This window comes from Coregonus lavaretus (genome assembly GCF_964263955.1).
Source record: "Coregonus lavaretus genome assembly, contig: HAP1_SCAFFOLD_230, whole genome shotgun sequence".
NCBI lineage: Eukaryota > Metazoa > Chordata > Actinopteri > Salmoniformes > Salmonidae > Coregonus > Coregonus lavaretus.
Window position 1 is genome coordinate 607,543 of NW_028157598.1, and position 26,776 is coordinate 634,318.

The following is a 26,776-nucleotide window of genomic DNA, read 5'->3' on the forward strand; positions in this document are numbered from 1 at the left end:
CGGTAGTCCTGACGTATGGTCCTAGGGCTCAGGTTCTCAGAGAGAAAGAGAGAACGAGAGAATTAGAGAGAGAATACTTAAATTCACACAGGACACTGGATAAGACAGGAGAAGTACTCCAGGTATAACCAACTAACCCCAGCCCCCCGACACATAAACTACTGCAGCATAAATACTGGAGGCTGAGACAGGAGCGGTCCGGAGACACTGTGGCCCCATCCGAAGAAACCCCCGGACAGGGCCAAACAGGAAGGATATAACCCCACCCACTCCGCCAAAGCACAGCCCCCGCACCACTAGAGGGATATCCCCAACCACCAACTTACAATCCTGAGACAAGGCCGAGTATAGCCCACAGAGGTCTCCACCACAGCACACACCAAGGGGGGGGCGCCAACCCAGACAGGAAGATCACGTCAGTAACTCAACCCACTCAAGTGACGCACCCCTCCCAGGGACGGCATGAAAGAGCACCAGCAAGCCAGTGACTCAGCCCCTGCAACAGGGTTAGAGGCAGAGAACCCCAGTGGAGAGGGGAACCGGCCTGGCAGAGACAGCAAGGGCTGTTCGTTGCTCCAGCCTTTCCGTTCACCTTCACACTCCTGGGCCAGACTACACTCAATCATATGACCTACTGAAGAGATAAGTCTTCAGTAAAGACTTAAAGGTTGAGACCGAGTCTGCGTCTCTCACATGGGTAGGCAGACTGTTCCATAAAAATGGAGATCTATAGGAGAAAGCCCTGCCTCCCGCTGTTTGCTTAGAAATTCTAGGGACAATTAGGAGGCCTGCGTCTTGTGACCGTAGCGTACGTATTGGTATGTACGGCAGGACCAACTCGGAAAGATAGGTAGGAGCAAGCCCATGTAACGCTTTATAGGTTAACAGTAAAACCTTGAAATCAGCCCTTGCCTTAACAGGAAGCCAGTGTAGGGAAGCTAGCACTGGAGTAATATGATCAAATTTCTTGGTTCTAGTCAGGATTCTAGCAGCCGTATTTAGCACTAACTGAAGTTTATTTAGTGCTTTATCCGGGTAGCCGGAAAATAGAGCATTGCAGTAGTCTAACCTAGAAGTAACAAATGCATGGATAAATTTTTCTGCATCATTTTTGGACAGAAAATTTCTGATTTTTGCAATGTTACGTAGATGGAAAAAAGCTGTCCTTGAAACAGTCTTGATATGTTCGTCAAAAGAGAGATCAGGGTCAAGAGTAACGCCTAGGTCCTTCACAGTTTTATTTGAGACGACTTTACAACCATCAAGATGAATTGTCAGATTTAACAGAAGATCTCTTTGTTTCTTGGGACCTAGAACAAGCATCTCTGTTTTGTCCGAGTTTAAAAGTAAAAAGTTTTCAGCCATCCACTTCCTTATGTCTGAAACACAGGCTTCTAGCGAGGGCAATTTTGGGGCTTCACCATGCTTCATTGAAATGTACAGCCGTGTGTCATCCGCATAGCAGTGAAAGTTAACATTATGTTTTCGAATAACATCCCCAAGAGGTAAAATATATAGTGAAAACAATAGTGGTCCTAAAACGGAACCTTGAGGAACACCGAAATGTACAGTTGATTTGTCGGAGGACAGACCATTCACAGAGACAAACTGATATCTTTCCGACAGGTAGGATCTAAACCAGGCCAGAACTTGTCCGTGTAGACCAATTTGGGTTTCCAGTCTCTCCAAAAGAATGTGGTGATCGATGGTGTCAAAGGCAGCACTAAGGTCTAGTAGCACGAGGACAGATGCAGAGCCTCGGTCTGACGCCATTAAAAGGTCATTTACCACCTTCACAAGTGCAGTCTCAGTGCTATGATGGGGTCTAAAACCAGACTGAAGCATTTCGTATACATTGTTTGTCTTCAGAAAGGCAGTGAGTTGCTGCGCAACAGCTTTTTCTAAAATTTTTGAGAGGAATGGAAGATTCGATATAGGCCGATAGTTTTTTATATTTTCCGGGTCAAGGTTTGGCTTTTTCAAGAGAGGCTTTATCACTGCCACTTTTAGTGAGTTTGGTACACATCCGGTGGATAGAGAGCTGTTTATTATGTTCAACATAGGAGGGCCAAGCACAGGAAGCAGCTCCTTCAGCAGTTTAGTAGGAATAGGATCCAGTATGCAGCTTGAAGGTTTAGAGGCCATGATTATTTTCATCATTGTGTCAAGAGATATAGTACTAAAACACTTAAGTGTCTCTCCCGATCCCAGGCCCTCGCAGAGCTGTGCAGATCCAGGACAGCTAAGCCCTGGAGGAATACGCAGATTCAAAGAGGAGTCCGTATATATCTTATAAATTATATAATTTATTATATAAATTGGAACCTGTTTTACCATCAATTGGAACCTGTTTTACCATCAATATCAATTGGAACCTGTTTTACCATCAATATCAATTGGAACCTGTTTTACCATCAATATCAATTGGAACCTGTTTCACCATCAATATCAATTGGAACCTGTTTTACCATCAATATCAAACGGAACCTATTTTACCATCAATATCAATTGGAACCTATTTTACCATCAATAGGAACATGTTTTAACATCAATATCAATTGGAACATGTTTAACCATCAATATCAACTGGAACCTGTTTCACCATCAATATCAATAGGAACCTGTTTTATCATCAATATCAATTGGAACCTGTTTCACCATCAATATATATTGGAACCTGTTTCACCATCAATATCAATTGGAACCTGTTTCACCATCAATATATATTGGAACCTGTTTCACCATCAATATCAATTAGAACCTGTTTCACCATCAATATCAATTGGAACCTGTTTTACCATCAATATCAATTGGAACCTGTTTCACCATCAATATAAATTGGAACCTGTTTCACCATCAATATAAATTGGAACCTGTTTTACCATCAATTGGAACCTGTTTTACCATCAATATCAATTGGAACCTGTTTTACCATCAATATCAATTGGAACCTGTTTTACCATCAATATCAATTGGAACCTGTTTTATCATCAATATCAATTAGAACCTGTTTTACCATCCATATCAATTGGAACCTGTTTTACCATCAATATCAAACGGAACCTGTTTTACCATCAATATCAAACGGAACCTATTTTACCATCAATATCAATTGGAACATGTTTTACCATCAATATCAATTGGAACATGTTTAACCATCAATATCAACTGGAACCTGTTTCACCATCAATATCAATAGGAACCTGTTTTACCATCAATATCAATTGGAACCTGTTTCACCATCAATATATATTGGAACCTGTTTCACCATCAATATCAATTGGAACCTGTTTCACCATCAATATATATTGGAACCTGTTTCACCATCAATATCAATTAGAACCTGTTTCACCATCAATATCAATTGGAACCTGTTTTACCATCAATATCAATTGGAACCTGTTTCACCATCAATATAAATTGGAACCTGTTTCACCATCAATATAAATTGGAACCTGTTTTACCATCAATTGGAACCTGTTTTACCATCAATATCAATTGGAACCTGTTTCACCATCAATATCAATTGGAACCTGTTTTACCATCAATATCAATTAGAACCTGTTTTACCATCAATAGGAACCTGTTTTACCATCAATATCAACTGGAACCTGTTTCACCATCAATATCAATTGGAACCTGTTTTACCATCAATATCAATTGGAACCTGTTTTACCATCAATATCAACTGGAACCTGTTTTACCATCAATATCAATTGGAACCTGTTTCACCATCAATATCAACTGGAACCTGTTTTACCATCAATATCAATTGGAACCTGTTTTACCATCAATATCAACTGGAACCTGTTTTACCATCAATATCAATTGGAACCTGTTTTACCATCAATATCAATTGGAACCTGTTTTACCATCAATATCAATTGGAACTTGTTTCACCATCAATATCAATTGGAACCTGTTTTACCATCAATAGGAACCTGTTTTACCATCAATATCAACTGGAACCTGTTTTACCATCAATATCAATAGGAACCTGTTTTACCATCAATATCAATTGGAACCTGTTTTACCATCAATATCAATTGGAATCTGTTTCACCATCAATATATATTGGAACCTGTTTTACCATCAATATCAATTGGAACCTGTTTCACCATCAATATCAATTGGAACCTGTTTTACCATCAATATCAATTAGAACCTGTTTTACCATCAATAGGAACCTGTTTTACCATCAATATCAACTGGAACCTGTTTCACCATCAATATCAATTGGAACCTGTTTTACCATCAATATCAATTGGAACCTGTTTTACCATCAATATCAACTGGAACCTGTTTTACCATCAATATCAATTGGAACCTGTTTCACCATCAATATCAACTGGAACCTGTTTTACCATCAATATCAATAGGAACCTGTTTTACCATCAATATCAACTGGAACCTGTTCTACCATCAATATCAATTAGAACCTGTTTTAACATCAATAGGAACCTGTTTTACCATCAATATCAATTGGAACCTGTTTTACCATCAATATCAATTAGAACCTGTTTTATCATCAATATCAATTGGAACCTGTTTTACCATCAATATCAATTGGAACCTGTTTTACCATCAATATCAATTAGAACCTGTTTTATCATCAATATCAATTGGAACCTGTTTTACCATCAATATCAATTGGAACCTGTTCTACCATCAATATCAATTGGAACCTGTTCTACCATCAATATCAACTGGAACCTGTTTTACCATCAATATCAATTGGAACCTGTTCTACCATCAATATCAATTAGAACCTGTTTTACCATCAATAGGAACCTGTTTTACCATCAATATCAATTGGAACCTGTTTCACCATCAATATCAACTGGAACCTGTTTTACCATCAATATCAATTGGAACCTGTTCTACCATCAATATCAATTAGAACCTGTTTTACCATCAATAGGAACCTGTTTTACCATCAATATCAATTGGAACCTGTTTTACCATCAATATCAACTGGAACCTGTTTCACCATCAATATCAACTGGAACCTGTTTTACCATCAATATCAATTGGAACCTGTTCTACCATCAATATCAATTAGAACCTGTTTTACCATCAATAGGAACCTGTTTTACCATCAATATCAATTAGAACCTGTTTTACCATCAATATCAATTGGAACCTGTTTTACCATCAATATCAATTGGAACATGTTTTACCATCAATATCAATTGGAACCTGTTTTACCATCAATATCAATTGGAACCTGTTTTACCATCAATATCAATTGGAACCTGTTTTACCATCAATATCAATTGGAACATGTTTTACCATCAATATCAATTGGAACCTGTTTTACCATCAATATCAATTAGAACCTGTTTCACCATCAATATCAATTGGAACCTGTTTTATCATCAATATCAATTGGAACCTGTTTTACCATCAATATCAATTGGAACCTGTTCTACCATCAATATCAATTAGAACCTGTTTTACCATCAATAGGAACCTGTTTTACCATCAATATCAATTGGAACCTGTTTTACCATCAATATCAACTGGAACCTGTTTCACCATCAATATCAACTGGAACCTGTTTTACCATCAATATCAATTGGAACCTGTTCTACCATCAATATCAATTAGAACCTGTTTTACCATCAATAGGAACCTGTTTCACCATCAATATCAATTAGAACCTGTTTTACCATCAATATCAATTGGAACCTGTTTTACCATCAATATCAATTAGAACCTGTTTTACCATCAATATCAATTGGAACCTGTTTTACTATCAATATCAATTGGAACCTGTTTTAACATCAATAGGAACCTGTTTTACCATCAATATCAATTGGAACCTGTTTTACCATCAATAGGAACCTGTTTTACCATCAATATCAATTGGAACCTATTTTACCATCAATATCAATTGGAACCTGTTTCACCATCAATATCAATTGGAACCTGTTTTACCATCAATATCAATTGGAACCTGTTCTACCATCAATATCAATTAGAACCTGTTTTACCATCAATAGGAACCTGTTTTACCATCAATATCAATTGGAACCTGTTTTACCATCAATAGGAACCTGTTTTACCATCAATATCAATTGGAACCTGTTTTACCATCAATAGGAACCTGTTTTACCATCAATATCAATTGGATTTTTAGAACATTTAATCCAAATCAAAATAATCCTTCCTTGTCTTGGTTCTGTCCTCTTTATCATTTGAAATCAGACATGAGTTGGCTGTAATATATGATATGGTATCATAGAGATTTCAAATCAGATCAGTCTGCCAAACTTATAACTGAAAAACTATGGACCTAACATCATTGATATTTAATCATCTTAAATCATGTTTTTAAAAAAATAATGATTTTGCATTATGGGATGTCGAGTATAGAGACTGCGCAAAGCACTACAGAAAGAGATATTCAGATGTTTAAAAACGTTGTGAAAAATAAAATGAAGCATTTGATCCATCAATATTTTGTTGACGCCTGCACGCTTTATCAATTCCTTCAGTACAGAAACATATTCAGGTGTAGAATGCCATTTTAAAACCACACATTAGTTTAACAACTGCAGAGTTTGTTCCCCTGTTTTTAAGACAGTACTTACTGTATTTACTGGTGTTAATCAGATCTCCAGTCTTCTGTTCTTCTTCTTCCTCCTCCAATGTGACAGTAATCTCCCCTTCCTCCTTAACTTCAAAAACGTCTTCCTCTTCTTTCACTGTGACGGTCATCTCCTCCTCCTTCATTCCAAAAACTGCATCTTCCTCTTCTTCCACTGTAACATCCTCCTCCTCTTTCACTCTGAACGCGTCTTCCTCTTCTTTCACTGTAACGTCTTTCTCTTCTTCTTTCACTAACAGCCTCACCCTCAACTTTTTTTTGTTTTTTTTACTGTGACAGCCTTCTCTTCTTTTCTCGAGTTTTTTTCCTCCATCCAGTAGACCTCTTTCTTTAGCAGGGGGGGAATAGTTTAGTGAGCTCCTGTCAGGGGTGTTAGCTAGCTACCTAACTAGCATTAGCAACTAGCTTAGTGTTACTGCTAACTTAACCAGCTAGCTTGATGACTAACACCGTAAATATGAAATTCAATGGGATAACTAACTAGACGACAGAAGTGTGTTTAAAACACAGTGGCTAATATACACGAAAGCGTCTAAAGAGCTCCAATATTTCGGCTATGTTGGCTAGCAAGCTACGGAGGTGTCTGACTAGCTGTTGTTGTCGAAGAAACGTCCCGTCCACTAGATTATACGTCACACTAGTAGCATCGCCTGAAAGACGCATATCGCCATCTGCCGACTGGAGTGGGAAACGCAGTTGAGAGAAAAGCGTTTTATTTCCATAGAAAAAGTTAAATTTAATTTCTTTAATTAAATCATATTATTGTATTGAGACGTACAAAGGAAAGCATATGTTGACTGATTGGTGCAGATTTGTAATGAGTGAGAATATAGAGGAAAAACAAAGCTAACTGCTCATGCCCAGGTCCTGGCATATCACCAGACTGCATACAAAGAGGCACTGAACACTGCACACAAGTTATACGATACCAATCTCATTGCAAATGGTGAGGGGAACCCCCAAAAATGCTATTTTCTGTCATAAAGGAATTAGTTCAACTCCAGATAACTCCCCCTTTACCCCAGTGCTTGACATGGGCAGGAGCTCACCGGAGCTGAGTACCAGCACATCAAATGTTCTACTGCTTGAGCTCCTGTTCCTCTTATAAAATATCAGCTCAAAAGTATTGTGGAGCTCCTGCGCTAATATATAAAATAGTACCAGCACCCAAAATGAGTACCGGAACCTATTTCAGTCCAAGTCATGCACTGCTTGACTTTGCTTTGAGCAAATGTAACAGTTTTCTAGAATGTTCGAAGAAGGTAATATATAATAAATAATAATAATATGCCATTTAGCAGACGCTTTTATCCAAAGCGACTTACAGTCATGCGTGCATACATTTTTTTGTGTATGGGTGGTCCCGGGGTTCGAACCCACTACCTTGGCGTTACAAGCGCCGTGCTCTACCAGCTGAGCTACAGAGGACCACTGATTCGGTAACATGACTGTAAGTCGCTTTGGATAAAAGCGTCTGCTAAATGGCATATTATTATTATTATTATTATTATTATTATTATTATTATTATTGTTGTTGTAAAGAGGGGCTATAATTCACAGAGCTGTTGGTTGTTGTGATGAATCTCCACAGAAACGCGTTTGGTTTCCGGTTGGAATCCGGTTGCTTAGCAACCGTGTTTCGTTCGTCCAGACTAAAACCAGTCTGTCAAAAGTTGCTAGCTCATGTCTAAATTCTCAAACTGAACACTGCAATTCCAACCACAAAAACTTCCTAGTCTTGATTTTAAGCCTCACGATACAACATGACAAGCTAACAGCTAAATTATTTGTTGTTTGACTTGTTTTGTTATAAATTAGAATTTACATTTTAGAGGCTCCACACGTTGTCGTGGAAAATATGAACGTTATTTCCAACAACCAAAGAGCAACTCCGCCGTAAATCCAGCACATGTTGAGATTGCCGAAAGGAGGGGAATGTTAGCTGAAGAGACTGGTACTCAGACTGGGTAGGTAGCTGGGGGTTTGGCTGTCATTTCCTTTAAAAACCTTGTGTTATGTGTTGTTTTGCAGACCGGCAGTGGATACTATCCACGGTGCACCGGCGACTAACTGGACAGAAACAACAACTAAGCTATACTCGGATTCAGGTTGATCACCGTAGGTTTTAGCTTGATTAATTACGTAGAAAAGGGGAACGCATTACACTGTCAGCGAGCTCTGTTAACAAACACTAATAAAGCGTAGCTAATTAATACCTATGTCCAAGAACACGGGACAAAGCCCAGCACGGTCTGTTCAAGGCCGGGTAGATGACTCGCACTTCTAGCTGCATTCCAAACTGTGGGTTTTATGGCGACTACAACCCCAAAAAGGTGTATTGCCGCCACCAACTGGACGGGTTGAAACCAAAACAAGGTAAAAAATAAAATCCATATTTAATAGGGAAACTAACTTAATTCACCCCCCAAAAAATAGTACATTGACAAAACAAAAACTCCCACCTCTTCCTTCTTTCAAATCTCCATATCTCCCTCTGACCTGAGACGGTGGTACGGCTTGGGACAATATTACATGTAACTCCTTCACCGAGAAATCTTTCAGCCCCAGGAACCGCTCCGCCGCATCCACAATGATTTATATCTTCCTGGACCTTCTCTCCACCTTGGCAGTGCCATTTATCACCATAGCTATAAAGGCCACAAAGTCTACCTTCTTAACCTTTAAAATGTCAGGATCCTGCTGGTGAAAGGCAACCCCTGCAGCCTGCAGTGAAGGCCTATCCACCACCATGGACTCTTCAGGAGCACCATTCAAACCCTCAACCCTTTTAACAGCTGCTGCATATGAAATGCTCTGGACAGCCCTGACTTTGGCCACCTCATTCTCTTTCACCATTGTGGGGCGTTCGAAAGACGTGGCTTCATGGTTCCCACCACAATTGCAACATGTCACATTTTCATCACTTTTATAACACATAATATTGTCTTTTCCACAACTTGAACATCTCGGATTCTCTCTTCTGCAAACACTTGAAACATGCCCAAAAGCTTTACAATGATCACATTGGTCTTGGGATAAATGCTCTGACTCTGTAGTTAATATATCTCAACTGCACTTGAGTAGGGAGAGACTCCATATCAAAAACCAAAATAACTGATAAACTCTTCACTTTTTCTTCATTCACCACACCGACGTGTATCAATCACTCCAGGAATATGTTTCATCTCTTCAACATCTACTTCCCACGAGACTCCAGATATAACCCCCTTGAGGGGTGCCCTGTTCCTAAGAGACACACACGACACTTCAAACTTATCAAATCGGGTGAGACGCAACACACGTTTCTTCTGATCCAACCACAGGTAGTCCACTCTGTCTTCCGTCTCTCTCCATCCGAATTCATTCTCCTCTTCCAGCTGTCGTTCTAGAGTTTAGCTAGCTAGCTAACCGTCTCTCCCGAACAGTTCTCCCACAACAAACCAAAATACTACTACTACTACTACTACTACTACTACTTCTACTACTACTACTACTGCTACTACTACTACTACTACTGCTACTACTACTACTACTACCACTACTACTACCACTACTACTTATTCATCTTCTTCTTCTTCCAAAGACACCCTCTCACCTCAGCCATCAAATTAAGTGGACACTTCTGATGACGTTTCATGACGTCTGACGAGATGACACTTGCAGGGCGAGGGAAGAATGAATTAATTTTTAAATGGACCGCTCTTGCACGGAAATGTGTCACTCGTTCTTCCCACGGTTGAGTTTTCAGTCATCATGGAACCACCGGTAATTGTTGTGTGTGCATTATATGCGCTACAGTCAATGTTATGATTGCATTTCACATCTTGGCTAGAAGACAACGCATCTGCAGACATCCGACTATATTCGGTACATCGAAAATTACAATGTATAAGTGTGATGTCAGGGAAATATAATGAATGGGAAGTATATATGGAGACTGTTTAATGACAAAAATATGGGGTTAAAAATATGTTTCCTGATCTTTATTTGATCTCTCAGATATAGGACAGACACTTCTTTTAGATATTTGTTGTGTTCCATGTATTGAATCCGTCATTCAATGCGTTTGTATGGGCCAATAGCAGTTAAGTCCCCAAATAATGTTTCATGAAATAATTTTTGTACATATTTTTGGATACTTCAAGGGGTCTTAAAATTCTAAATCAAATAGCTAAATGATCCTTGGTATGACCTTCTTAAAACAATTCTATATAGCTTAGTAGAACACCCCTCCCTCCCCCCCTCATGTATGTATTTCCTCTCTCTTCCCACATTGAGCACAGCTATAAGGTTTCTCTCCTGTGTGTGCGCTGGTGCATAGTCAGCTGGCTAGATGTAGTAAAACTCTTCCCACATCGATCACAGCTATAAGGTTTCTCTCCTGTGTGTGTTCTCTGGTGTATAGTCAGACGGCTAGATGTAACAAAACTCTTCCCACATTGATCACAGCTATAAGGTTTCTCTCCTGTGTGTGTTCTCTGGTGCACTATAAGGCAGCTTGAGTGAGTAAAACTCTTCCCACATTGATTACAGCTATAGGGTTTCTCTACTGTGTGTGTTCTCTGGTGTGATTTTAAATGTCCTGACTTAACAAAACTCTTTCCACAGTCAGAGCAGTGGTAAGGTTTCTCTCCTGTGTGTGTTCTCTGGTGTATAGTCAGCTGGCTAGATGTTGTAAAACTCTTCCCACATTGATCACAGCTATAAGGTTTCTCTCCTGTATGGATTCTCTCATGTCTTTTAAGGTCTGCTGAAGAGGTAAATCTCTTCCCACAGTCAGAGCAATGGTGAGGTTTCTCTCCAGTGTGAATTCTCTGGTGTACTTTTAGTGAATCTGATCTTGAGTAACTCTTCCCACAGTCAGAGCAGTGAAGTTTCTTCCCTTTGGGTTTCCGCTGGTGTTTCTTGAGGTACTCTGATCTGGAGAGACTTTTCTCTGCCTCGTCAGCATCATGTTGTTGTTGAGGTTCCCCAGAGGATCCACGATAGTCACGTCTCTCTCCTGTGTGGACGACAAAGTCAGACAGATGGTTAAAGGCCCACAACAGCAGAAATCCACTGTTTATTTGAGGTAAAGTTGATGCCTTTAGCTTACCCATGATGTTGTACAACAATTGACGTCTGTAATTAATGTTTAAATGCTTTTACAAACTTTTTTTGACAATTGTCTTGACGGTCAAGTGAGCAACAATTGCCATATTTTGTAAAATAAAATTCACATTAGTAGTAAAGTTGATGATTCTAGGCTAGAAATAAGTTATTAGTTGCTGAATTCCTAAACAGTGTGCCAGACGACATTTGGTGACCAATATAGGCCCCTTTCCGTGTTTACTAAAATTGATGCACAAGGGTGATGCACACGCTATTTGGCTGCAGAAACTCCTCCCTGCTAATAACCTCTAGTTATGGATGTAGTATATCTGAACTCCTCCATGCTAATAACCTCTAGTTATGGATGTAGTATATCTGAACTCCTCCATGCTAATAACCTCTTGTTATGGATGTAGTATATCTGAACTCCTCCATGCTAATAACCTCTAGTTATGGATGTAGTATATCTGAACTCCTCCATGCTAATAACCTCTAGTTATGGATGTAGTATATCTGAACTCCTCCATGCTAATAACCTCTAGTTATGGATGTAGTATATCTGAACTCCTCCATGCTAATAACCTCTAGTTATGGATGTAGTATATCTGAACTCCTCCATGCTAATAACCGCTAGTTATGGATATAGTATATCTGAACTCCTCCATGCTAATAACCTCTAGTTATGGATGTAGTATATCTGAACTCCTCCATGCTAATAACCTCTAGTTATGGATGAAGTATATCTGAACTCCTCCATGCTAATAACCTCTAGTTATGGATGTAGTATATCTGAACTCCTCCCTGCTAATAACCTCTAGTTATGGATGTAGTATATCTGAACTCCTCCATGCTAATAACCTCTAGTTATGGATGTAGTATATCTGAACTCCTCCATGCTAATAACCTCTAGTTATGGATGTAGTATATCTGAACTCCTCCATGCTAATAACCTCTAGTTATGGATGTAGTATATCTGAACTCCTCCATGCTAATAACCTCTTGTTATGGATGTAGTATATCTGAACTCCTCCATGCTAATAACCTCTAGTTATGGATGAAGTATATCTGAACTCCTCCATGCTAATAACCTCTAGTTATGGATGTAGTATATCTGAACTCCTCCCTGCTAATAACCTCTAGTTATGGATGTAGTATATCTGAACTCCTCCATGCTAATAACCTCTAGTTATGGATGTAGTATATCTGAACTCCTCCATGCTAATAACCTCTAGTTATGGATGTAGTATATCTGAACTCCTCCATGCTAATAACCTCTTGTTATGGATGTAGTATATCTGAACTCCTCCATGCTAATAACCTCTTGTTATGGATGTAGTATATCTGAACTCCTCCATGCTAATAACCTCTAGTTATGGATGAAGTATATCTGAACTCCTCCATGCTAATAACCTCTAGTTATGGATGTAGTATATCTGAACTCCTCCCTGCTAATAACCTCTAGTTATGGATGTAGTATATCTGAACTCCTCCATGCTAATAACCTCTAGTTATGGATGAAGTATATCTGAACTCCTCCATGCTAATAACCTCTAGTTATGGATGTAGTATATCTGAACTCCTCCCTGCTAATAACCTCTAGTTATGGATGTAGTATATCTGAACTCCTCCATGCTAATAACCTCTAGTTATGGATGTAGTATATCTGAACTCCTCCATGCTAATAACCTCTAGTTATGGATGTAGTATATCTGAACTCCTCCATGCTAATAACCTCTAGTTATGGATGTAGTATATCTGAACTCCTCCATGCTAATAACCTCTAGTTATGGATGTAGTATATCTGAACTCCTCCATGCTAATAACCTCTAGTTATGGATGAAGTATATCTGAACTCCTCCATGCTAATAACCTCTAGTTATGGATGTAGTATATCTGAACTCCTCCCTGCTAATAACCGCTAGTTATGGATATAGTATATCTGAACTCCTCCATGCTAATAACCTCTAGTTATGGATGTAGTATATCTGAACTCCTCCATGCTAATAACCTCTAGTTATGGATGAAGTATATCTGAACTCCTCCATGCTAATAACCTCTAGTTATGGATGTAGTATATCTGAACTCCTCCCTGCTAATAACCTCTAGTTATGGATGTAGTATATCTGAACTCCTCCATGCTAATAACCTCTAGTTATGGATGTAGTATATCTGAACTCCTCCATGCTAATAACCTCTAGTTATGGATGTAGTATATCTGAACTCCTCCATGCTAATAACCTCTAGTTATGGATGTAGTATATCTGAACTCCTCCATGCTAATAACCTCTTGTTATGGATGTAGTATATCTGAACTCCTCCATGCTAATAACCTCTAGTTATGGATGAAGTATATCTGAACTCCTCCATGCTAATAACCTCTAGTTATGGATGTAGTATATCTGAACTCCTCCCTGCTAATAACCTCTAGTTATGGATGTAGTATATCTGAACTCCTCCATGCTAATAACCTCTAGTTATGGATGTAGTATATCTGAACTCCTCCATGCTAATAACCTCTAGTTATGGATGTAGTATATCTGAACTCCTCCATGCTAATAACCTCTAGTTATGGATGAAGTATATCTGAACTCCTCCATGCTAATAACCTCTAGTTATGGATGTAGTATATCTGAACTCCTCCCTGCTAATAACCGCTAGTTATGGATATAGTATATCTGAACTCCTCCATGCTAATAACCTCTAGTTATGGATGTAGTATATCTGAACTCCTCCATGCTAATAACCTCTAGTTATGGATGAAGTATATCTGAACTCCTCCATGCTAATAACCTCTAGTTATGGATGTAGTATATCTGAACTCCTCCCTGCTAATAACCTCTAGTTATGGATGTAGTATATCTGAACTCCTCCATGCTAATAACCTCTAGTTATGGATGTAGTATATCTGAACTCCTCCATGCTAATAACCTCTAGTTATGGATGTAGTATATCTGAACTCCTCCATGCTAATAACCTCTAGTTATGGATGTAGTATATCTGAACTCCTCCATGCTAATAACCTCTTGTTATGGATGTAGTATATCTGAACTCCTCCATGCTAATAACCTCTAGTTATGGATGTAGTATATCTGAACTCCTCCCTGCTAATAACCTCTAGTTATGGATGTAGTATATCTGAACTCCTCCATGCTAATAACCTCTAGTTATGGATGTAGTATATCTGAACTCCTCCATGCTAATAACCTCTAGTTATGGATGTAGTATATCTGAACTCCTCCATGCTAATAACCTCTTGTTATGGATGTAGTATATCTGAACTCCTCCATGCTAATAACCTCTTGTTATGGATGTAGTATATCTGAACTCCTCCATGCTAATAACCTCTAGTTATGGATGAAGTATATCTGAACTCCTCCATGCTAATAACCTCTAGTTATGGATGTAGTATATCTGAACTCCTCCCTGCTAATAACCTCTAGTTATGGATGTAGTATATCTGAACTCCTCCATGCTAATAACCTCTAGTTATGGATGAAGTATATCTGAACTCCTCCATGCTAATAACCTCTAGTTATGGATGTAGTATATCTGAACTCCTCCCTGCTAATAACCTCTAGTTATGGATGTAGTATATCTGAACTCCTCCATGCTAATAACCTCTAGTTATGGATGTAGTATATCTGAACTCCTCCATGCTAATAACCTCTAGTTATGGATGTAGTATATCTGAACTCCTCCATGCTAATAACCTCTAGTTATGGATGTAGTATATCTGAACTCCTCCATGCTAATAACCTCTAGTTATGGATGTAGTATATCTGAACTCCTCCATGCTAATGCCGAAACCGCTAGTTATGGATGTAGTATATCTGAACTCCTCCATGCTAATGCGGAAACCGCTAGTTATGGATGTAGTATATCTGTGTGGAGCAAAAATGGTGAGCTTAGATTTTAGTTCTTCACAATGTATTCTGAATATTACCACACATTATCAGAGGAAGATCGGAGTGCTACTCAAGAAAACTAACATTAAGCTCTGTGTCGCTATTTTCCAATTGTTTAGAAAGTAAGGGCCCTAGACAGCTGCCCTGGGGAATTCCTGATTGTATCTGGATTATGTTGGAGAGGCTTCCATTAAAGAACACCCTCTGTGTTCTGTTAGACAGGTAACTCTTTATCCACAATATAGCAGGGGGTGTAAAGCCATAACACAAGTTTTTCCAGCAACAGACTAAATTTGCTAACCTTGCCAATGATAAAATCATGAAAGTAGTTGGCAATATCAATTGGTTTTGTGATGAATGAGCCATCTGATTCAATGAATGATTGAGCTGAGTTTGCCTTTTTTCCCAAAATTTCATTTGAAGCTGCTCCAAAGCTTTTTACTATCATACTTTATGTCATTTATCTTTGTTTCATAGTGTAGTTTCTTCTTCTTTTTATTCAGTTTAGTCACATGATTTCTGAATTTGCAATACGTTTGCCAAACGGTTGTGCAGCCAGACCTATGTGTTATAAACTCTCCATTCCTTCTGAACTTTGATAATTCAAATCTGTAGAATGCCCATTTAAAGGGGCGATCCAGGAAGGGTACATCCATTTTTGGACTTAATTAATTATATATATGTGTCATTCCATTAATAAAAGGGGACAATCTGTGACATTAGGATCAACATTTAAAAATGATTTGAAACAAAATAGTAAAAAACTAATTGTATGCAATTCCACATGTGTACTTACAAGAATAAAACACAATAAAATGCCAAATTGGTCCATAACTTAACACCTAACAATAAAATAGACCTACTGTAGAACCCATAACTTCACCTAACAATAACACAGACCTACTGTAGGACCCATATCTTCACCTAACAATAACATAGACCTACTGTAGGACCCATATCTTCACCTAACAATAACATAGACCCACTGTGTCATGCTCTGGCTCCGGGACTTTGTATGTTGAGCCAGGGTGTGTTCGTTTCGTTGTGTTCTGTTTGGTTGGGTTGTTCTATGTGGTTGTATTTCTTTGTTTGGATGAGTGACTCCCAATCAGAGGTAACGAGTGTCAGCTGTTTGGCTCGTTGTCTCTGATTGGGAGCCATATTTATACTGTCTGTTTTCACCTTGTGTTTGGGGGTTTTTGTTCCTTGTCAGTCATTGTCTGAGGAGTTACGTTACGTATCGTTTATTGTTTTGTATTCGTGTGTGCACTTTACTATTAAAGTATGTTCGCTCAACACGCTGCGCCTTGGTCCTCTCTAACCAACGAACGTGACAGAAAAACCCACCTTAACCAGATCAAGCAGCGTGACGAGGAGAGAGGATGGACGTGGGAGGAGATGATTGAGAGTCTGGCAAGAGGGAGAGAGGCCTGGGCCACGGGGAGGAGAGACCCCCAGGAAATTTTTAGGGGGGGGCTCACGACGTCGGGGCAGCAGGTGTACGGGTTAGAGCGGTGCAAGGCGTTGGCAGAGAAGGCCGCCAGGTTAAGGGGGCCACTGGGCACAGAGGAGAGGGAAAGTGTGGAGGCACGGCGAGAGGTACTGGGGTGTGTTACCAGTCCGGTCCGGCCCGTTCCTGATCCCTGCGTGGGGCCAGTGGTGTGTGTCCCCAGTACGGTCCGGCCTGTTCCTGCCATTCCCACTAAGGCAGTGGTGCGCGTCGTCAGCCCAGCCCGGCCTGTTCCTGCCATTCCCACCAAGTCTGTGGTGTGCGTCGACAGCCCGGCCCGGTCTGTTCCTGCCATTCCCACCAAGTCAGTGGTGCGCGTCGTCAGCCCAGCCCGGCCTGTTCCTGCCATTCCCACCAAGTGAGTGGTGCACGTCGTCAGCCCAGCCCGGCCGGTTCCTGCCATTCCCACCAAGTCAGTGGTGTGCGTCGACAGCCCAGCCCGGCCTGTTCCTGCTCCACGCACAAAGCCTACGGTGTGCGTCGCCAGCCCAGCCCGGCCTGTCCCTGCTCCATGCACAAAGCCTACGGTGTGCGTCGCCAGCCCGACCCGGCCTGTTCCTGCCACTCGCACCAAACCAGGGGTGCGAGTCGCCAGCCTGGTCCAACCCGTTCCTGCCACTCGCACCAAACCAGGGATGCGAGTCGTCAGCCTGGTCCAGCTCGTTCCTGCTACTCTGTTACGTGTTGGAGCTACATTTTCCCTCCAGTGTTTGGAGTGTTTCTTTGCACATGTTTTGTGCGCAGTTTATTTTGTCGCCTGTGTGCGCCTGGTATTTCGCCTTCAGGCTTATTGTGCTTTTGTTTGTGTGATTTTAGCACTAAAGCCTTTGAACTGAGCCTCTGCGTCCTGCGCCTGATTCCTACACCACACCCACCTTCAGCACCTTATGACACACTGTAGGACCAATAACTTCACCTAACAACATAGACCTACTGTAGGACCAATAACTTCACCTAACAACATAGACCTACTGTAGGACCCATAACTTCACCTAACAACAACATAGACCTACTGTAGGACCCATAACTTCACCTAACAACATAGACCTACTGTAGGACCCATAACTTCACCTAACAACATAGACCTACTGTAGGACCCATAACTTCACCTAACAACAACATATACCTACTGTAGGACCCATAACTTCACCTAACATAGACCTACTGTAGGACCCATAACTTCACCTAACAACATAGACCTACTGTAGGACCCATAACTTCACCTAACAACATAGACCTACTGTAGGACCCATAACTTCACCTAACAACAACATAGACCTACTGTAGGACCCATAACGTCAACAAACAACAACATAGACCTACTGTAGGACCCATAACTTCACCTAACAACATAGACCTACTGTAGGACCCATAACTTCACCTAACAACATAGACCTACTGTAGGACCCATAACTTCACCTAACAACATAGACCTACTGTAGGACCCATAACTTCACCTAACAACAACATATACCTACTGTAGGACCCATAACTTCACCTAACAACATAGACCTACTGTAGGACCCATAACTTCACCTAACAATAACACAGACCTACTGTAGGACCCATAACTTCACCTAACAACATAGACCTAATGTAGGACCCATAACTTCACCTAACAACATAGACCTACTGTAGGACCCATAACTTCACCTAACAACATAGACCTACTGTAGGACCCATAACTTTACCTAACAACATAGACCTACTGTAGGACCCATAACTTCACCTAACAACATAGACCTACTGTAGGACCCATAACTTTACCTAACAACATAGACCTACTGTAGGACCCATAACTTCACCTAACAATAACATAGACCTACTGTAGGACCCATAACTTCACCTAACAACATAGACCTACTGTAGGACCCATAACTTTACCTAACAACATAGACCTACTGTAGGACCCATAACTTCACCTAACAATAACATAGACCTACTGTAGGACCCATAACTTCACCTAACAACAACATAGACCTACTGTAGGACCCATAACTTCACCTAACAATAACATAGACCTACTGTAGGACCCATAACTTCACCTAACAACATAGACCTACTGTAGGACCCATAACTTCACCTAACAACATAGACCTACTGTAGGACCCATAACTTCACCTAACAATAACATAGACCTACTGTAGGACCCATAACTTCACCTAACAACATAGACCTACTGTAGGACCCATAACTTCACCTAACAATAACATAGACCTACTGTAGGACCCATAACTTCACCTAACAATAACATAGACCTACTGTAGGACCCATAACTTTACCTAACAACATAGACCTACTGTAGGACCCATAACTTCACCTAACAATAACATAGACCTACTGTAGGACCCATAACTTCACCTAACAATACCATAGACCTACTGTAGGACCCATAACTTTACCTAACAACATAGACCTACTGTAGGACCCATAACTTCACCTAACAACAACATAGACCTACTGTAGGACCCATAACTTCACCTAACAACAACATAGACCTACTGTAGGACCCATAACTTCACCTAACAACATAGACCTACTGTAGGACCCATCATTTCACCTAACAATAACACAAAGGCAATCAGAGACGGGCAGTATTTCTGTTACATGTATTTGAAATACCTTTTTTAAATTACTTTTGAGTATTTGGCCATTTGTATTTGATTGGCCTGAACTACAATAGAATGTTCCCGCTGGGCACAGACGTCAATTCAACATCTATTTCATTGATATGACGTGGAAACAACGTTGATTCAACCAGTATGCGCCCAGTGGGTGTTTTGTAACAATATTTTCTCATTTAGCAGACACTCTTATCCATTCAACTATGGTAGATTTAAAAAAAACTCAGTCATAGCAAGTTGTTTTGTTACTGTTACTGAGAATGTAAATGTAGGGAAGCCCTTTACTTAGAATGTTGTTGTAGGGAAGCCCTTTACTGAGAATGTTGTTGTAGGGAAGCCCTTTACTGAGAATGTTGTTGTAGGGAAGCCCTTTACTGAGAATGTTGTTGTAGGGAAGCCCTTTACTTAGAATGTTGTTGTAGGGAAGCCATTTACTGAGAATGTTGTTGTAGGGAAGCCCTTTACTGAGAATGTTGTTGTAGGGAAGCCCTTTACTGAGAATGTTGTTGTAGGGAAGCCCTTTGCTGAGAATGTTGTTGTAGGGAAGCCCTTTACTGAGAATGTTGTTGTAGGGAAGCCCTTTACTTATGTTGTTGTTGTTGGGAAGCCCTTTACTTATGTTGTTGTTGTAGGGAAGCCCCTTTACTGAGAATGTTGTGTAGGGAAGCCCTTTACTGAGAATGTTGTTGTAGGGAAGCCCTTTACTTAGAATGTTGTTGTAGGGAAGCCCTTTACTGAGAATGTTGTTGTAGGGAAGCCATTTACTGAGAATGTTGTTGTAGGGAAGCCCTTTACTGAGAATGTTGTTGTAGGGAAGCCCTTTACTGAGAATGTTGTTGTAGGGAAGCCCTTTACTTATGTTGTTGTTGTAGGGAAGCCCTTTACTGAGAATGTTGTGTAGGGAAGCCCTTTACTGAGAATGTTGTTGTAGGGAAGCCCTTTACTGAGAATGTTGTTGTAGGGAAGCCCTTTACTGAGAATGTTGTTGTAGGGAAGCCCTTTACTGAGAATGTTGTTGTAGGGAAGCCCTTTACTGAGAATGTTGTTGTAGGGAAGCCCTTTACTGAGAATGTTGTTGTAGGGAAGCCCTTTACTGAGAATGTTGTTGTAGGGAAGCCCTTTACTGAGAATGTTGTTGTAGGGAAGCCCTTTACTTAGAATGTTGTTGTAGGGAAGCCCTTTACTGAGAATGTTGTTGTAGGGAAGCCCTTTACTTAGAATGTTGTTGTACGGAAGCCCTTTACTTAGAATGTTGTTGTAGGGAAGCCCTTTATTGAGAATGTTGTTGTATGGAAGCCCTTTACTGAGAATGTTGTTGTAGGGAAGCCCTTTACTGAGAATGTTGTTGTAGGGAAGCCCTTTACTGAGAATGTTGTTGTAGGGAAGCCCTTTACTGAGAATGTTGTTGTAGGGAAGCCCTTTACTGAGAATGTTGTTGTTGTAGGGAAGCCCTTTACTGAGAATGTTGTTGTAGGGAAGCCCTTTACTGAGAATGTTGTTGTAGGGAAGCCCTTTACTGAGAATGTTGTTGTAGGGAAGCCCTTCACTGAGAATGTTGTTGTAGGGAAGCCCTTTACTGAGAATGTTGTTGTAGGGAAGCCCTTTACTGAGAATGTTGTTGTAGGGAAGCCCTTAGAATGTTGTTGTAGGGAAGCCCTTTACTGAGAATGTTGTTGTAGGGAAGCCCTTTACTGAGAATGTTGTTGTAGGGAAGCCCTTTACTTAGAATGTTGTTGTAGGGAAGCCCTTTACTGAGAATGTTGTTGCTGTAGGGAAGCCCTTTACTGAGAATGTTGTTGTAGGGAAGCCCTTTACTGAGAATGTTGTTGTAGGGAAGCCCTTTACTGAGAATGTTGTTGTAGGGAAGCCCTTTACTGAGAATGTTGTTGTAGGGAAGCCCTTTACTGAGAATGTTGTTGTAGGGAAGCCCCTTTACTTACAATTGAAAATACTAAATTCCTAAAATGTTATTGATTAAATATTAAGTATTTGTTATTTTATTGTGATACATTGGTCTTTAGAAAATTTTGAATTTTTTTTTAATTAATTGAAGAAAAATGGCAGATTATTATTAATGACTTATCAACAGCTGTTACAACCTGTCCACCACAGGAAATCCTCACTGGCACCCTACGTTATAGAAATATCCATATATAGCTATTGATTCTTGAAGAATATAACTGATAAATGCCTCATACACTGAGTGGACAAAACATTAGGAACACGTGCTCTTTCCATGACAGACTGATCAGGTGAATCCAGGTGAAAGCTATGATCCCTTTTTGATATCACTTGTTAAATCCGCTCCAATCAGTGTAGATGAAGGGGAGGAGACAGGTTAAAGAAGGATTTTTAAGCCTTGAAACAATTGAGAAATGGATTGTGTATGTGTGCCATTCAGAGGGTGAATGAGCAAGACAAAATATTTAATGGCCTTTGAACGGGGGGGTATGGTAGTAGGTGCCAGGTGCACCGGTTTGTGTCAAAAGAACTGCAACGCTGCTTTGGTTTTTCACGCTCAACAGTTTCCCGTGTGTATCAAGAATGATCCACCACCCAAAGGACATCCGGCCAACTTGACACGACCGTGGGAAAGCATTGGAGTCAACATGGGGCCAGCATCCCCGTGGAACGCTTTCGAACACCTTGTAGAGTCCACGCCCCGACGAATTGAGACTGTTCTGAGGGAAAAGGGGGGTTGGGGTGCACCTCTATATTAATAAGGTGTTCCTAATGATTGGTATACTCAGTGTACTTCTCCTAATGATTGGTATACTCTGTGTACTTCTCCTAATGATTGGTATACTCTGTGTACTTCTCCTAATGATTGGTATACTCTGTGTACTTCTCCTAATGATTGGTATACTCTGTGTACTTCAACTGTCTTACCCCGTCTTAAACAAACACTGTAAAGCTTCAAAACCGGATTAAACTATCATTTTGACCCTATGGATGGCCAGTCCTTCTATTCATAGTGTAGCCAATTCAGGGGGTAGCCCACTGGGAACCCAGGTCCACAGACTACAGACACCTTGACCTTATGGATGGCCAGTCCTTGTATTCATAGTGTAACCAATTCAGGGGGTAGCCCCCTAGGAACCCAGGTCCACAGACTACAGACACCTTGACCTTATGGATGGCCAGTCCTTGTATTCATAGTGTAACCAATTCAGGGGGTAGCCCCCTAGGAACCCAGGTCCACAGACTACAGACACCTTGACCTTATGGATGGCCAGTCCTTGTATTCATAGTGTAACCAATTCAGGGGGTAGCCCCCTGGGAACCCAGGTCCACAGACTACAGACACCTTGACCTTATGGATGGCCAGTCCTTGTATTCATAGTGTAACCAATTCAGGGGGTAGCCCCCTGGGAACCCAGGTCCACAGACTACAGACACCTTGACCTTATGGATGGCCAGTCCTTGTATTCATAGTGTAGCCAATTCAGGGGGTAGCCCCCTGGGAACCCAGGTCCACAGACTACAGACACCTTGACCTTATGGATGGCCAGTCCTTGTATTCATAGTGTAACCAATTCAGGGGGTAGCCCCCTGGGAACCCAGGTCCACAGACTACAGACACCTTGACCTTATGGATGGCCAGTCATTGTATTCATAGTGTAACCAATTCAGGGGGTAGCCCCTAGGAACCCAGGTCCACAGACTACAGACACCTTGACCTTATGGATGGCCAGTCCTTGTATTCATAGTGTAACCAATTCAGGGGGTAGCCCCTAGGAACCCAGGTCCACAGACTACAGACACCTTGACCTTATGGATGGCCAGTCCTTGTATTCATAGTGTAACCAATTCAGGGGGTAGCCCCCTGGGAACCCAGGTCCACAGACTACAGACACCTTGACCTTATGGATGGCCAGTTCTTGTATTCATAGTGTAACCAATTCAGGGGGTAGCCCCCTGGGAACCCAGGTCCACAGACTACAGACACCTTAACCTTATGGATGGCCAGTCCTTGTATTCATAGTGTAACCAATTCAGGGGGTAGCCCCCTGGGAACCCAGGTCCACAGACTACAGACACCTTGACCTTATGGATGGCCAGTCCTTGTATTCATAGTGTAACCAATTCAGGGGGTAGCCCCCTGGGAACCCAGGTCCACAGACTACAGACACCTTAACCGTTAAGCTAAGAGGTTCGAACCTCTCGACGAGGTCGCTAGGTGTTGGGTTTAAAATTACATTCATCATCTACTTATCAATTGTGACATTTTTTAATATGTTGGGCATTTTAATGAGTACTTTCAAAGTAAACATAAAAAATTACAAAAACTTGATGTAAATGTATATTGTCTTTACTTTATCATACTTCCATCCTCAAAATTTTTTTAAATGGACATACATCCATAATTTCAAAGCTCACTACACCGTTCAAATATTGAATCATACCTCATTTAAAATACTAATTTCATAAAGAATGTTACTAACTAGACTATATGTAGTAGGTTACTTTGAAGAGATGGTGATTGGGCCCTATATTGGTGAAGGTAGGCTAAATTCAGTGTACTTGTCTTTAACTGCCATTTCCTGAATGTCAGACTCTTCCCACACGCCAACTCAATTTTCTCAGCTTCCGAAGCATCTGCATTCACCAAAGTCTGGGTGGTTACCCTTAGACATTCTCCAGACTTCACCAAAGTCTGGGTTGTCACCCTTAGACATTCTCCAGACTTCACCAAAGTCTGGGTGGTTACCCTTAGACATTCTCCAGACTTCACCAAAGTCTGGGTGGTTACCCTTAGACATTCTCCAGACTTCACCAAAGTCTGGGTGGTTTTACCCTTAGACATTCTCCAGACTTCACCAAAGTCTGGGTGGTTACCCTTAGACATTCTCCAGACTTCACAAAAGTCTGGGTGGTTACCCTTAGACATTCTCCAGACTTCACAAAAGTCTGGGTGGTTACCCTTAGACATTCTCCAGACTTCACCAAAGTCTGGGTGGTTTTACCCTTAGACATTCTCCAGACTTCACCAAAGTCTGTGTGGTTACCCTTAGACATTCTCCAGACTTTACCAAAGTCTGGGTGGTTTTACCCTTAGACATTCTCCAGACTTCACCAAAGTCTGGGTGGTTACCCTTAGACATTCTCCAGACTTCACCAAAGTCTGGGTGGTTTTACCCTTAGACATTCTCCAGACTTCACCAAAGTCTGGGTGGTTACCCCTTAGACATTCTCCAGACTTCACCAAAGTCTGGGTGGTTACCCTTAGACATTCTCCAGACTTTACCAAAGTCTGGGTGGTTACCCTTAGACATTCTCCAGACTTTACCAAAGTCTGGGTGGTTTTACCCTTAGACATTCTCCAGACTTCACCAAAGTCTGGGTGGTTACCCTTAGACATTCTCCAGACTTCACCAAAGTCTGGGTGGTTACCCCTTAGACATTCTCCAGACTTCACCAAAGTCTGGGTGGTTACCCTTAGACATTCTCCAGACTTTTACAGAGGGAATTGTTGATACGTTTTAGATTTTTATTCTAGATTACATTTCCTTTTTTTTTTTTTATGCACCAAAAATGCATTTAACGTACCTTTCTTTCAAAAAAAAAAAAAAAAAAAAAACCTTATGAGGGTGAGGTGCCTGGCCTCAAGGTAACATTCATTTAGCGCCTATTGACAATACTATCATCTGGGGGGGGGGGGTTGTACGAGTCCTGACGCTCGTTCTGAACATTAAAATGCAATGCTTGCGGTACGGTTTTGGAAACATAAGGAACGTATCTTTCATATCAGCAACAATATATATGTATTTTTTAAAGGTTAAATTACCGCACATTTACAGGGTTAGTGTTCCCGCACGGCCATATTTTCATGTTACAAAGCTTGTTTTACGAAAACAGAGGCGTACCCTGTGCTAATGAGCTATATGCATTTAGATGGAGTATTGGCAGTTTTGGCTTCCAGAGCCAAGCCCCCCTTTCAACATAACACGGAAGGTCCTTGGACTAAGGAGTAACGTCACACTCCTTTATTCCGTCATTGGGTTAAGGTAAATAGGTTTGTCCGTGAATCTGAGAGCGGTTACATTTCTCCAGCCCCATCCCTCAGCCGTTGACCCAAAACAAGTGTCCGAGTGGCCATTTTGTAGCTGATTTAAATCCTGGATAGCAATCTGCGGCTGAAAAACGATAACAAAGCGTTTTGGTAATAAGCTGAGGTTAAATGTAACCACTCTCAAATTCATAGACAGACCTATGGATGCAAGGACTGACCATCCATGATATCAATATTATAGTTTTAACCATGTTGAGGCTATACAGTGTTGGTTTACATTTACATTGTTTCTAAACAGAGTAAAACAAGCTTCTAGTTTGTGTTCTGATGGGGTACGACAGTTGAACTAAGCTCATGAGGCATTCATAGTGTGTGCTCCTGTTATTAAGACATTCCTTACTGGTGTTAATCAGATCTCCTGTCTCGTCTTCTTCCTTCTCCTCTTCCAATATGACAGTTATCTCTCCCTCCTCCTTCACTCCAAAAACGGTATCCTCCTCTTCTTTCACTGTAACATCCTCCTCCTCTTTCACTCTGAACGCGTCTTCCTCTTCTTTCACTGTAACATCCTCCTCCTCTTTCACTCTGAACGCATCTTCCTCTTCTTTCACTGTAACGTCTTTCTCTTCTTCTTTCACGGTAACAGCCTCACCCTCTACTTGTTTTATTGCTGTGACATCCTCCTCTTCCTCCTCCTCTTTCACGACAACGTTCAGCCACAGACCCTCTTTCTCCGTCCAGCAGACCTCCTCTTCTTTAGCAGGAGGAGAGTAGCTTAGTGAGCTCATGGTCGGGGATGTTAGCTAGCTAGGCTAGTGCTAACTTAACCAGCCAGCTAGCTGACCAATAACAACAACACCGTAAATATGAAATTAAATGGGATAACTAACTAGACGACAGAAGTGGGTTTAAAACACAGTGGCTAATATACACGAAAGCGTCTAAAGAGCTTTATTGGTTGGGCTATTTTGTCTAGCAAGCTACCGAGGTGTCTGACTAACTGTTGCTGCTGTTGAAAGA

The 26,776-nt window shown here is 40.9% G+C and overlaps 1 protein-coding gene across 2 annotated transcripts; it reads right to left on the bottom strand.

Annotated features, from left to right (window-relative positions):
• LOC311125214 (uncharacterized protein) lies at nucleotides 1-26,776 on the bottom strand. Of its 2 annotated transcripts, none has more exons than XM_084199267.1 (2): nucleotides 26,157-26,553; nucleotides 1-35 (listed from the first exon to the last, which is right to left on the bottom strand). In XM_084199267.1, exons 1-2 carry the CDS (start codon nucleotides 26,542-26,544, stop codon nucleotides 22-24), a joined length of 402 nt encoding a protein of 133 aa, XP_084055393.1. In that variant the 5' UTR covers nucleotides 26,545-26,553; the 3' UTR covers nucleotides 1-21. The 2 variants fall into 2 exon arrangements, with proteins under 2 accessions (XP_084055393.1, XP_084055392.1); XM_084199266.1 differs by lacking the exon at nucleotides 1-35 and adding an exon at nucleotides 10,571-11,615 and having other exon boundaries at nucleotides 26,157-26,776.

Coding starts and splice junctions, on each gene's coding strand:
- LOC311125214 (XM_084199266.1), bottom strand. CDS start 26,544: ATGAGCTCACTAAGCTACTCTCCTCCTGCTAAAGAAGAGGAGGTCTGC. Junction 11,616..26,156: donor AGGAGATCTGATTAACACCA/GTAAGGAATGTC, acceptor TCGTCCACACAG/GAGAGAGACGTGACTATCGT.